Source organism: Puntigrus tetrazona, chromosome 7 (assembly GCF_018831695.1).
Source record: "Puntigrus tetrazona isolate hp1 chromosome 7, ASM1883169v1, whole genome shotgun sequence".
NCBI lineage: Eukaryota > Metazoa > Chordata > Actinopteri > Cypriniformes > Cyprinidae > Puntigrus > Puntigrus tetrazona.
Window position 1 is genome coordinate 15,806,131 of NC_056705.1, and position 14,708 is coordinate 15,820,838.

The 14,708-nt window shown below is 41.9% G+C and overlaps 1 protein-coding gene across 13 annotated transcripts in view; it reads left to right on the forward strand.

Annotated features, from left to right (window-relative positions):
* The window catches only part of sox6 (SRY-box transcription factor 6), a 143,508-nt gene that overhangs the window by 99,372 nt on the left and 29,428 nt on the right, over positions 1 to 14,708 (forward strand). For 11 of the 13 annotated variants that reach the window (XM_043244134.1, XM_043244138.1, XM_043244142.1 and 8 more), the window contains 2 exons: positions 1,173 to 1,296; positions 6,534 to 6,613. In XM_043244134.1, the coding sequence (XP_043100069.1) occupies positions 1,173 to 1,296; positions 6,534 to 6,613 (204 nt within the window). The remainder of the gene's footprint in view (positions 1 to 1,172; positions 1,297 to 6,533; positions 6,614 to 14,708) is intronic. The other 2 variants (XM_043244132.1, XM_043244141.1) reach the window with 1 other exon arrangement.

The following is a 14,708-nucleotide window of genomic DNA, read 5'->3' on the forward strand; positions in this document are numbered from 1 at the left end:
GTAAAAGTGCAGGATTTTTTTTTCTATTTATTTTTGCTTAGCAGAACTCACTTAGTCCGAATCACTGAAGTGGACCTGAACACTTGTTTAGCACCTGGGGAACAAGCCCTACTGATCTCTAACATTAGGCGCTTGAAAGGCGAAAGCGGCATTAAAAAGACGGAGATCGCGCAGACCTCAGCGAGAAATGCGGAGCAGAAAATGTTTGATTTCATGCCCCAATGCTGCAGCGGTAATTGCGTCCAGACCGGTTTTTATTGCAGGCTGATTTTAAAGAGCGATGAATGGAGAAACATTCTATAATGTGTTTATTTTGGGGGGGCTGACCTTTATTAACCCGTTCTCCGGTTGGGCTCCCCAGAGGTGAGTCGGCTCGCCTGCATTAACTCTGCCCTGGCCCACGGTAGCGCCGCTGCAGCCTATCACCCGCAGGCAGGAAGCAGAGAATGACAGCAAGATTGGGTCCGGCCAACACTCCACAAACATGTGTTTTCAAACTTCGATGGGAAGCCGCTCAGATCCCTAAATACACACAGGCTCTCTTTTTCTTTGTCTCTAGTTCAGCATGTCTGTTTTTGCTCTTACACAGAGCTAATGCTGTCCTTATGCATGCCATTAGCATTCTCTCTATTTTGCAATAAAGCAGGAATGAAGATGAACATGGTTGAGAGCGTTTGAAAGGCACCACACGCGATGCCAGGTGTTGACGTTATACATGAAATATCAGAAATGCACGAGCTTTTGGGCTCATTCCATCTTTTTCACAGCTGAAAACAGGTGCTGTAAATTACCGGCCTCCTTTGGGCATTTATCATGTATATAAATGACCTTCCAAGAACAAGAGACAAGAGCCCTATTTGTGAGGATACTCATTTTCTGTCAGTCTCATGATTAAGTTTTATTAGGAATTTCTATCTGACATTTCTGTTTCTGTCTAGTGCTGTGTAGATATACCCAAACAAGCTTAACACGGCGTATTATGATACAAATAAGAATAAACACTGTACTGTTTATGTGTGTGCGATAGCCACTTTGAAGTGCTAATGTGTGATTGGTGGGCACTAAGTGCAGGTATTTGGTGAGCGTGTGTAAGATGGATCGGGGTCAGAAAATGAGCGGTGCTGTCAGGCTGTGTTAGGCTCCCGTGTGATCTCCTCTCTCTCTGTGTTCAGCAGGTCCAGGGTCACATGCCTCCGCTCATGATCCCCATTTTTCCACACGACCAGCGCACTCTGGCAGCAGCCGCGGCAGCCCAGCAGGGCTTCCTCTTCCCCCCAGGCATGTCCTATAAGCCAGGTAAGAGAATACACTTTAGCTCCTTGAGTTTCCTCTACATGTTTATTCCCCTTGCTCCTTGCACACGTTCCTTGGTTATCCTAACAATCAGATACACCTTTAAATATTCACATACCAAAATATTACAAATATTAATATACATTAAAATATTTTCATATTAGGTAACACATGATACTACTTCTGTTAGAAACCAGATTTCACCCCAAACTTTAAACATTTTAAACCTCTATGATTTTTTTAACCATACAGCCAAAGCCAGTGTGGCCCAGTGTTATTTTGGACTCTAATTACTATTACTGTATAGACAAAAAAAATAAATAAATAAATAAATAAAAAAAAAAAAAAAAAAAAATAAAAATATATATATATATATATATATATATATTTTTTTTTTTTTTTTTTTTTAAATATATATTTTGTGTTCCAGAAACAAAAAAAGACATACAGATATGGAAAATGGTTTTCAGGTTTTGTTAACTAGCCTCTTTAAACAATAATACAGGATCAAAAAAGGTGAAAAACACAACAGCCTTTGATGGAAGAAAATAAAAAGTTTCCTGGCTGTCATTTACTCTTTTATCTGTGGTATGTTTTTTTCTGCTTCACCATTCGTTTTTACCTCAGGGGAATATACAGGCCACTTTAAGGCTTTCTTTGCCTCCTCACAACTTCCTCAGCACACATTTTATCATCGCTTGATTTCCCTGACCAAATCATCACAGCCCAACCTTTTGGATTCAGAGAGCAGAACATCAAGCCCTCCTTGTCAAGGCAATTAATTCTGAACACTGTGAAGTGTATCACCTCGGTGAGGCAGCCTGTTTTGGCAAAGTTCAAGGCGTTTCGAGCCTTCAGAACAATGGATGGCGTGAATGAAGGCTGGAATATAAACACTGTCAGCATGAAAGGTTTCAACTTCATGGGTTATAATTCAGCTGAAAACACTTTACTAATATAACCCATGCCTCTATCAATTGTTACTATATACATTTAAATATTATTCACATTTAGAACTGTCACTTTTTTAAGGGATTTGACATTGCAACTGATCTGTAGATACTAAAATCTCATAATTTAATAATATGTCAAATTTTTTTCTGTTTCTTATACAAAACAAAAAAAAGGAAAGTGACCCACAGGAGTGCACATTTTCTTATTTTGGAACCAAAGGCCCTCTGATGAAGGAGCCATCGCACTTGTCTTGACATGCCTTTTTTCTCCTTTTGTGAAAAAGAGAATTGCTCCTCACGCAAGCACTGTAAATTCAAAAACAAATTTGTAGGAAATTGCTACAACACGCAGGCTGACTCACTGCCAGTATCCCTCACCCTAATATCCAGCCATTGTTCTGAGGTTTAGGGATGTGCCAGTCTCAGTTTCTGTAATTAAACCAAGTATAGTCCTGCCTCCCAAGGGATCAGTAGCATTTAGTTAAATTTCCATCATTCTATCATTTTCCCCTTGATTTTCCCCTCTTTTCTTTACCACAGAGGACTGTTGAGAAAAATAAAAATGGTCGTGTAATGATTTTTCAGTGTAGCTGCTGAGTTGTGTCAGTAGAGCTGTAGGAAATGAAAAGGAACATAAATTAAGAAGACAAAAAGTTGAATGAGAATTATTGAAGTAGAAAAAAGAGTAATGATCAGTGCAGCTGAGTAAAAAAAAGCTTTTCTTTTGTCTTCAAAGTATGCCTTGAAAAATCACGTTTGTTGTCAGCACCTCATCAAAAGGCAAATATACAAGAAACGAGAAAGAGAGCTAGACAGAGAGACTGATAAGAGGGAGGAAAGCTTCAGAAGTCAGCAGGTGAGAGTTAGATTATTACAGGGTGTGGTAGAGCAGCTAATAAATTAACTAAAAAGGTAAATGATGGAACATAAAGTCAGCTATTTTGGAACTACAAAGGCATGACAGGTTGAACAAAGAGCCTAAGGGCTTTCTTTTCCCCAGTTTGATTTTTTAATATGTTTGACATGGAAAGTGTTTTAGTACAAATAACAGCAGCTGTAATGGAATCCTTGGCGTGTGTAAAGCACTTGCATTATTCATAATTTGTGAAACAGCAGAGGGGAGAAAGTTTAGGACGTAGCTTATTGCTGTTAGTGCGCATGACTCGACTTATTGCCATGGATAATGTGATAGGTCTCATTGCTGTTTGTACTGCCCAGCGTGGGGCAGCCCGGCCGGGCTCAGAGCAAGTGGCCAAGGCCTGATGCTGATGGCCCCAACCCTGCAGTGAAACAGCGGAGATCCCCTTTCTCACACACTGTGCTCAATGGCTTGGGCTTGGTATAAAGAGAGGACTCGGGTCATTCTTTACTCAAATAGACTTGTGGAGGATAGTGGTGATCCCCCCCGTGCAGACATGAACACATAGGTATTGCTGATCGTGGATGTTCATGGCCCTTGGGATGCAATGAGCTCTCGAAGCCCCTGCTGACGAAACCGCTGACAGCCAGTGATTGTACAGAGCCTCGCCTGGAGGGCGCATTCATGTCACAGAGGATGTGCGTAAGGCGTTTAGACATTGATACACTACATTAGCTATTGATGATTCCAGATTTGAGTTGATATATATATATCAGGGTCATGCCCTGTTTTTCATTTATTTATTTTTTAAATTTAATTCCTGAATTAAACACACAGAAAGCAAAATTGCATTTCCAATTTTTAAATATAATTAAAATTAAATGAAAATCAAGGTAGTATATATTCAAATGCAAATAACTGCATATAACTTGATAGATAGATAGATAGATAGATAGATAGATAGATAGATAGATAGATAGATAGATAGATAGATAGATAGATAGATATAGTGTAGAAAGAAAAGCTAATAGAAAGAGGAATGGGATAAGGCCAACAGCTTCAGTCCACTGTGTCACAGCCCTGACCAAAGCATTTTTATTTTCTTTATAAAAAGAGCCTTCAGTTTTGGCCTGGAGGAAGGGTCGTGAACATAGTAGACACTGAGCCCTCTAACAAAACCATTGATTTCAAAGCGAGCCCCACTCGGCTTGAATATTCCACATGCTTGGCTCTTGGCATCAGGTGGAGTAGAAGTGAAGAGGTTGTAGAAGGAGCACTCCGCCAGCCGCTCCTTCCCACTCTCCTCCACCTTTTCATTAGCCTTGCAGCCCTCGTTTCTTATGGAGCACCGGCCCACGTCAGCAGTAGTGGTGCCCTGTGCAAGACCCTTGGGTCCTTCCACTTAAAGAGGCCCTATGCCAAGTTGGCAGTCCAAATTGGCCTCGATTTGCAGCATGATACCTGGCTGAAACAGAATACACTATGAAACTCTCTAGCAATGCCTTTATGAGAGAAAGCACTTTAAACATTATTCAGCAGCCCACCTAGCTCTTTTTAAAGAACAGTGGAGACAGTGGAGCATTGTGATCTGAGCTTAGGAGGTTTGCCCCTTCCTGCTTGGTGTCTTTGCAAAGCTTGCTTTGATAAGGCACCTCTCTAATAAAGTGATGTTATCACAGGGGAATTACATAATGAAGTGGATGCTCTGGCTTGAGTTTTCTGGCCTGAAATGTGTAAGCCAACCAAATAGTTTTTCAGCCACTGTTGATTATTCTGACAGACCATGCTAAAAGGAAATAGATTTGAGGGATTTTGGGCCAGTTTTTGATTTAGTCTGTTTTTGTCTTTTAATGAAAATATTATAAGTTAGTCAATACTTCATTATGAGTATAGCATTTATGTGTGTGTATATATATATATATATATATATATATATATATATATATATATATATATATATATACAGACACACAGTATATGTGAGATTAACACTTCCAATTGCACAGTACTACTCAGCAATCTTCTCACAGTTCGCTGAATCAGATGTGAGGGAGCCCACTATTGGCCTCCAAGGTGGGCTGATAATAAGCATTTGGCCCTTGGCCTTAGCAGGCTTGGAGAAACAACCCTATTGGGCAGTGGCGTCACTGGAGCCTCACTGGCATCCACTGGCTGGAGACAGGCAGATTTGCCTTTTAAACTAGATTCACTTTCACAGACTGACATAGAAAATGCTGGCAGCCGAGCCTGTCTACTTGAGACACTGGCTGCCCACCCAGCCCCCAGACCATTAGCCTTGGCCTAGTGTTCTCGGCTGGCACCTGACCTGCCCATGGCTCAGATATCATATCACCACAAGCACAGAGTGAGTGAGAGAGAAAGAACCTTGGACGATAATGACCCCCTCTACGACTCTCGTTGCACTATTTGAAATCAGTTCAGTTGTGTTCTTTATTCACCTCTGCCACAGGCTGGGATTGAATTTCCTGGCCGCATCACAATGTGCTGTGGTCAGTCAGATTGCAAAGTGAGTAAGGGGGGAAAAGAGGGAGGATATATGTGTTTACCCCTATGCTTGTGGCTTAATAGCTCCATATGTTTGCAAGAAGAAGTGACAGGCTGAAGTGGGGGCTGAAAGAGGGCCAATTCCCCTTCCATGGGCACGCTTCAGTCAAACCTCTGCTCTCTGAGCCAGAGACAGTGTTATATACACCAACCACAGCACAAAAACACATCTCACACACTTAAACACACACTTTCAGAGGCACTCAATTATCTGTATAAGGTTTCCAGAGCTATATCTCCAGGGGGTTTTTGTTCAAACCTGTAGTTTTTCATCCGATTCCTATTGTGTTTTCCATTGGCCCTATTGTATTGTTTGATTCTTTTGGATACGTTTGATCTTGTGATGAAAATGCCTTTCAAGCTGCATTCAGATAAGAAAATTGTCTTGTTAAAACCTGTTGAAGTTGGCGGCAGCACAGTTTCTCTTTCACACACATACTTTATTGTGCCAGATCACATTGTAAAACACATAATAGCATGTCAAACAATAGTATGACTAGGCAAGCTTCTCACAGAACACGATATAAACCGTAGATACTTGCAAACAATAACGTAAAACGGGATAACCTTGAACACAATGCACAGCCAGATCAGAAAAGACTGTGCAAGTGTGGGCAAAGATAAAAAAGGGAGAAAGAAGAAAGCCCGAATGTGAGAGAAAGAGAGACGTTCCTGTGTAAATCCCGCTCTGCTCTGGCCAGCTGACTCTTTTGTGAGTGCAGATGTTTGGGCTGAGTGCCGAGGCTGGGTGCAGGCAGGCCCACAGGAACTGTGTTGGCACTTGTCTGGCCTGCCGTTGGGCCGCTCATTGTCTCAACCTGTGCGCATTGTTCACTATCTCCCCCTCCTCCTTTCTCCGACAGGTGATAACTACCCGGTGCAGTTCATTCCATCCACAATGGCAGCTGCTGCCGCGTCAGGACTCAACCCTCTCCAGCTCCAGGTATGTACAGTCACAAAAGAATTTACGGGCAGCGGGCCAAGCCCTCAGCACCGTGTGAGCAAACCAGCTGTATGCTAAATAACAAGTTAGAGCTAAATCACTCACACACTGGTCCACCCCTACAAGCTTAACACCTTCCATCTGCAATATAGCCCGTTTTTACAGCGCAGCCTTGACGCCTATGCATGGGAACCGGTTGTTGCGTCGTTGAAAGGGTATTTCAGAGGCCTCTCGTGCCTTAATTGCTTTCTCTTTTGACGCCGTTCTGAGTAACTTTGTGGTAACTTTGTGTATCATAATGATAGAAGAGCTTCCAAGGCCCTCCGGGTTGCCTTGGGAGCATTACTCAGATGCTATCTCCATGTGCTTAAATATCGATTGACATCTTCATTGCAGTTTATCTCATCATACTTGTCATTTTAATTGTTTCTTTTAATTCAGGCAATTTCTGCCTTGTTTACCTTCACAAAGACCGTTTGTTTTTTTTGCAACTAATGCTGTTAGTCCTTCCTTTTTATTCACAGAAATTATTTGTTAGACTTATGCTTTGAAATTTTAAATTCATCTAAGTTCTTTGAGCAAAGACAGAAGGATCAAATGAACGAGAGCAGAAGGCGATGGAGCTCGCAGCCACATAGCAGATTCATTTATTTGTTGTTTTTTTTTCTTGCTTTTTTTATTCATAGAGATTTGTTGTTTTGTCAACAACAGTGGTAAGCGGTTGATAGCAATTAGACATTAAGCTCTCTGATAGCTGGGAATGTTACAAAACAAAGCTGAGAGCAGAGGGAGGAGGACGTGCGGGGGAGAGAGGATAGGAGAGCGTTTCGTACCTTTTCTTCTTGCTGATACATGTGCACAATTTGTCCTTCGGAGCTTATCGCTCTCAGCATTAATGAGCCTTGGCAAGTTGGAACAATGCTTGCAGCTGGAGCTAGGAAGGCCTTTGCTATAGCATGCGACTTTAGGGAGAACAATCATCTGTGTTGAAGGTGTGGAATGCATCTATTCATGTTAAAAAGCGTGTGTAGAATATGCATGCACTTGTAAAAACGAGCTAAACAGGGAGTGAGTTTGTGATGCAAAAACAGTTTGAAAATCGTTTGGATCCGTACGTGTAAGCTTGTCTTCCCTCCTCCCTTAGGAGTAAGCTGCGGCGGCATAACCAGGGCCTGTCCCGTCTATTAATAGTGTTTCTGATGGGTCAGCTCGAGTCTGGGATAGTCATATATCAGGAGGCACCAAGACCTCTCAGCCATTCATTGTGATAATAGATTTAACCCTGGGAATGGGCTGAGAGCAAGCCTCTGAGTCCATGACTTGGCTGACCTTTAGAAAATACAGTAAACACAAATGAGTTGCATTCCCATTAATTGAAGTTTGTCTGTCTGCCGCAGATTTAGCCGAGCAGATTGGTATTTACTCTCTGTACCCTTCAGTCTAAGAAAGCCCGGCTAGTCAAACATACCCTTTCCACCGTAACTGAGCTCCGATCATCACGCGGAAGATGATTAAAAATGATCAGAACGGAGATAGAAGAGATGAATCTCATTCCAAGTGCCACGATAATGCTACTAACGCTGGCATTTTGTCTATCTGGCTAAGACAGTGAAGTTGTATGCAAAAGTTCACTTGGAGGACAAAGGTGCAGGCAAAACATTCTTTTGAACAAAAATGATGAGGTTGTAATTAAGTGAGAAAAGTGAGATGCGGAGCGATTTTTACGGCAGTTAGCACGTGCTAGCATGCGGTCGTGGCCGCTTTTGTCTCTCTTCTTTTTTTGAGCAGAAATAACAAGCTTTGAATTCCTGTCTTAAATCAAAGGAAGCGGATCTTTCTAAATATGTCAGATAAATGAGGGCCAGCACTGGGTCAGTGTTAATGAGAGGTATGTATGGATTTGTCTGCTGTGTCTGGGTGATTATCTGTAATGGCAGTATCACTGAGCTCTCGCCGCTTATGCATCACTGATCCGCTCGGTGGGAGTGACCTCACCTATGAGATCCCCACTTCCTGTGCCAGTGGACCCACCCACCCCGTGCCACTGGCTGGGTGCATCTGTCTAATTAGAATATCTTCACTTGTCAGCAATTCTGGCAAGGTATCATTTTCCCTAATTTGCTCAGTTTAGACTAGGGAAATATATGAACCTTAAAAAATGCTCTGATTGGAAAGGAATTAATTCCCACAATGCTGTGCTCGGTCATGCAGGAAAAGGGACGGCCGCTCTGCCAGTCTTAATGTTGCTGATGCTACCGCTCACAATTTTACCGTGTCATAACAGTAAGTGGGCTGGCTGTGGAATGTCTCTTTCTCTTTTTCTCTCTGTCCTGTCTCTTCCCCGTCACCCGGGCCCATCTGCAGGCTAACAAAAGGCCTCAGGTCCCGGGGAGTGGAAATGAAAGCGGCCAGGCGATCTGAGAGCGTAATTTGCTTGTCAATACATTTCCCTCGACCGGCGACATGCACGTACACGCGCCCGCTTGTCACCATGCGTCCCAACTCGCCGAGTAATTTCGCTCAATGCGTCCCTGACAGATTGGCCCTCGTCTGCAAGTCACCAGAGGAAAGCTGCTCAAACTATTCCCCAGACCGCTTGCCTCTCTTCATTAAGACCCTCTCAGGGTTCAGGATGAGCTGGGCACGGCCTCCAAACAATGGCTCCGTCCCCCGGCGTTGCTTCCCTATTAGAAGTGACACCTCTCACCTCCAGGCGGAAATTGTGTCGGATTGTAGCCGTATGGCCAGACAGTCTAAAAGGAATTATCCTAATTCTACAAAAGAATTCGATTTTATTTTTTGTCTGCTTGAATTGGCATTTAATTTGCCAGCGTACAAGATCACCTTACATCAATTGCTTAGAGGAAAACAATTTCCTTAAAGCCATTCTGTCCTTGATATATTGTTTTGCCAAGAGCTCTAGGCCTGTTTTTTATCATTGGAAGCAGTCTTTTGGGTTTAAGCAGTCCTAAAATAAAGCATCATGGGATAAAGCCGAACATCTGGGTCTTCCCTGTGGCATATAACAGAGGGAGAGAACACAAATAGGACCTGCTGGCCTCTGTCCTGCTCTCTCTTTTACAGTTTTTCCTTTATTTCCTAATCTTTTTCTTTTATTCTTTGTTTTAATTGACAAACTCAGTCACAGATTTAAACTTAATGCAAATGAATTTACTGTTTCTATATAACCTTTTTTAAATGTAATAATGAATTTAAAATATTAATTAAAAGTCATTTCTTTATGTGAATATTATTTTTACATTTAAAGAAAATGTGCTTAATGGTTTCAAGTTTTTGCTAATATCAAGTTTTCACTTATTTTAATTATGTCACTTGCTGCTTCAGTTTTTAGTAAAATCTATTAAATGGTCCTGTGGTCTCAGACACCCCAAACAGAACATGTGGGTTAAATTTATATACCATTTCTCAAGTTAAAATGCATATCATGCTATTAACACATTTAAGAGTCAGGAAAACTTCTCCAAAACTTCTGCTGGGGAGAAGGGAATAGAGGAAATACTATGTTATCTTTTGTTTGGATGCTCATGTCTCTGCATTCCGGATGTGTGGAGGGAGCAGGGCTTTCTGCCACAGCTAACAAGTGGAACACTTTTGACTATGAGCTGCAGAAATGAGAGCGAACAGCTGCTGGTGTGATTGAGGAGGAGAGGAGAGAAAGAAGGAGAGGGGAAAGGAGTGGCGCGTGCTGTGCGAGACAGACTCCGCAGAGATAGCCAGAAGACGAGAGGCGGTATGAGCACGGGGCAGAGCTTCTAATGGGAGGGATAGGTGGACATCTGGATGGATGAAATTGTGAAACAGAGAGGCAAGTAAACAGATAGCGAGATATGCGGTCCATGTAGCTTAGAATGACCACCTGGGTTGATACCATAGTGCAAGCTTGTATAGCAGAAATGCGCAGGATACTTCCTGTCCTTCAAGTTAGTGAAGCTATGTAAGGAAATAGAAGGAAAAAAATTAGGTGGATGGGTTGAGATGGGGGAAGGGACAAATGAGCGAGGGAGCAGGCTGGGCGCCAGCAGATGGGACAGATGTCTGGCCATACTGGAAAGCATTGGCGCAGCGCACTAGCGCACCCCTGCTTCCCTTTCTGACATCTGGGCCAGCCTGGGTCAGCCCGCCTGCCTTGGGCAATGAGCCTGGACAAGCCTTGTGGCAAACGGGCACGGGCGCCCCAATGCTACTGAAATGGCAGAGTCGGCCATGCGGCAGTAACGCAGTCCTCTCCCCATGCTACCGCTCAGCTGTGCCTATATAGAGAGCTGAGGAGGACGCACAAACACAAGAGACTTAGTGTATGTAATTTAGTGTGTATAGTGTGCTTATGTGTTGACGTATGATAATGTATCAGTGGGGTTTTTTGGGCCTCATGGACACGTTTCAGTGAGCTCAGACTGGGGCCTGTGCGGATAAGTTGGAGAGACAGTCATGCACCATTATAGCTAGAAGCACTAAAATTGGCTAAATCTGCCACTGTATTTCACAGCATCTGCCAGAGAGCAGTCGGCCCCTCTCTTTAAGAACAAACAAGAGACTCAAGTTGTTTTTTTTCCTCACATGATGGCCTATTTACCCGTCATATGTGCTCAAATCTAGTGTTTCATGAGCCATTTCAGTTTGCGGTCTCATTCCAGGGAAAAATTCTGAAAATATGCACACTGTGAACCATAAAGGTGAAGTTTATTACCACTGAAGAAAATCATACTACTCCAAAGTTTTTTTGTTTATTTTTAAAGAAATCGATACTTTTATTGAGCAAGTGCATATTAAACTGCTCAAAAATGGCTATAACTTCCTTTTCAGAAGAATCCTGAAAAAAAAGTGTATAATGGTTTCTTGAGCATATTTGTGTAGGATAATTCAGTATTGAAAAAGTAAGACACTACCCCATCTCGGACCCCCAGCTCTCATTATAACATCCATTTTTACAGTGTAAAACACAGCGTCTCTGAATGCTATTTGACCAAAATAAAAGAATAACTTTCCTTAACCGTGCCTTTTTCGTTTATAAACAGTTTATCCTGAGCGTTTACATACCTTTACACAGAGGTGGAGCGCTGAACTGGCTCTCTGAGACACTTGAAAGCAAAGTATCCTTGAGTGCTGATGCATCCAGCAGCGTGTTGGGTAATCTGGATGATCTGCGAATACTGTTGTTGCAGGCAGAATTGGTGGGCCCTTTCATTTAACCTCTTCTGTCTCCAGAGGGGTTGCTTTTAATTATTAGAGGCTAACCACCTGACCTTGGGCCGGACCCCACTCATTTGGAATCCATGGGTTGTGAGATAGGCTTGGCTCATGTGTGCAAGAGGGAGGCGGGAGACATTAGTCTGGCTGCGTGTGTGTGCGTGTATCGCTAAAAGTATGAGGACCGCGGGCGAGCGAATTGAAAAGCCCCATTTCCCGAGCCCCTCTCTCTCTAACTAAGCTGTATAGCAGCGAGTCATTTAATGCTCAAGTGGACAAAGGTATTACCTGAGTCACTGGGGTGGATCAGGCCTTTTCTCTGCAGGCCTTTCTGAAACCACATGCTGAGAGCAGCTCAACATCTCTGCCTCTCTTTTTCTTTAGCTCGCTTTCGGCCTCTCTCTTTCTCTCCAGCACCACTAGTGTTCTGTCCCCATCAGCTTCCATTTCCTCAGAGCCAGCAGCTTCAGTACACACTGTAATAGCTCTCCACTGTGTCAGATTGCTGCTTATACACCACTTGTATGTCTGTTGGTGTTACAGCACACATGTGTGTTTTGAGTCTGTGTGTTGAGTTAGGCAGCAGTTGAGGCATCTTTTGTTCAAAACCAATAACCAGTAATTACTTTACGTTATATTATATTTCATGCTCGGGAAGTGTAATATAGAGATTTAATATTTATTTATTATATATATATATATATATATATATATATATATATATATATATATATATATATATATAATGAATTTGTATATTTTATATTTCAGATATAATAGATTTATGTATTTTGAAAACACATTTTGTACACATTACATGTATTTTTCAGAGTACTGCAAAAGTGCAAAAGTCACAAAAATGTTTAAGTTTCCAAACATTTAAGTACATTCAAGAGATTTTCGTATGAAAAGATGTTACTGCACAAATGCACACTAAATATTGATTAGAGTTGAAATTATATGAGAATACGTTTTTATTATATGAGAAATCTGAATTTATTAAGTGTTCTTGATACTTGATATGATGCTTATGAAATGTGATGCTTGTAATTTTTTTTAACTGTTCATTTGTGACACAGAAAGAGTGGAAGCTTAATTATTATAGCTAGATTTAAAGCGTTAATAGACTATGTTAAATCAGACTGAATGATAAGATTGTCCATGCTCAGCCTTTTAGGTTTGTGGGGCAGGGGGCATGGAGCCAGCTTGTCCCGGCTGCCCCTCTCCCTGTTCAGCCATTGACTTTCAGCATGACCCTCATTAGCGTTAGCCCTGTCTGCTGTGGAGACCCTGCAGTATGGCTGGAGGAGAGGCAGAGGAGGCCCAGTGGAGCCCTGCATTACATGCCCTTCAGACAGACTACCACCACATCAGCACATCTCTCTCTCCTTCTCTCTCTGTCTCCTTTTGTCCATTTTCACACCTTTCAGCATCAAAACACATGACCTTAATACACAAGCTGTGCTGTGCACAGCCTGATGTGACACATTTCCAAGCACCCTCTCCTTTCCTGTCCTTGACAATAAGAAGCTTGCTACGTGTCACACTTCTCCATTAGTATTTATTGTTTTTTTTCCGCCTGTGTCTTTCTAGAGGCCTGCTTTACTCGTAACCCTGTGGCTTTGACCCGTTAATCAGGCCTCACAAAAGGCAGTCTGACTGGCTCTAATTTGAAGCAAAAGCCAATTACGCTCTTTTTCCGGAACAATAAAGTTCTTCCCACGCAAGGTCAGAGTCCCTCTGCCCATCCACATCAGCAGCAGCAACGCTGTTAACAAACATCTGTCCAGCAGACTGGGCCGAGGGCTTCCTTCTTGTTCACGAGCACACAAACTCTCACGTACGTTCACTTACTACCTATAGAGAAAAAAAAGAATAGCGATTGTATTTTTTGCTTTAGCAGGACAAAGGCTTTCTGTTTACCAGGCTGGCGAGGTGCACTATCACTGTGTGAACCTAATCAGCCTGCCATTTCCGCTGTCCGTGTGCCGGCACTTGCCCCAGGTCTCCTGCTGAAGAATGACCCTTTTGTGCTTCGCTAATGTGCAAGCGTTTAACTTTGGTACCGGGGAGCATTTTAGTGTTTATATCTCCTGATACATGTAGACACAAAGCGCTTTGTCTGGGCTCAGGTTTTTCTATGTGAGTGGCTGAGGTTGGGCAGGTTACTAATGCTGGTGCCACTTTTTCCATTTCAGACAAATGGAGTCCTTATGTAGCCCAGTAAGGAAAGGAAATGAGAGCAGAGAGAGGGCAAACACGCTCGGGTACATACGCATTCAAAAAAACCTCTGCTTTTTTTGGGTTCAAAAAAATACAACGACTGAGGCTGTAAAAACATATGAATAATAGCACTGGGCCGCTATTTTTAGGGGAGACTGAAAAAATTTGGCTTAAATGTTGGCATTGTAGTTTTGGGTTTGGCTTATGTGTGTAAGATCATAAAGTGAGCAAAATATAATACCGCTTCATCTAAATCTTTAAAGGGGGATATTTTATCACTGAAATGTATGACAAAATTATTTTCTAAACTCTTTTATATTAATATGGTACATTGGGCTGTGTTTTTACTGACTGTTCTACTATTTTTACAGACTATCAGTATACCTTAGAAAAAAATATATGGCTGTTACCTATAAAATCACCATCAAAATAAAAAGTGTAGATGTGTATAATGCACAAGAAATCACAACACAGCTAGAACAGTGTAATTTTAGTATTATTTGCATAGCATTATATTTTTTATTGATATTTTGATTTTGCTTGTATTTATACATAAAAATAAGACATTTTGTGGTTGTCATTTTAATTTTAATTTTAATTTTCAAAAATGTTGTGCTTCAACTTAACCATATTTCAAGTAGTTGCAAAGGCAGCATTTATCATT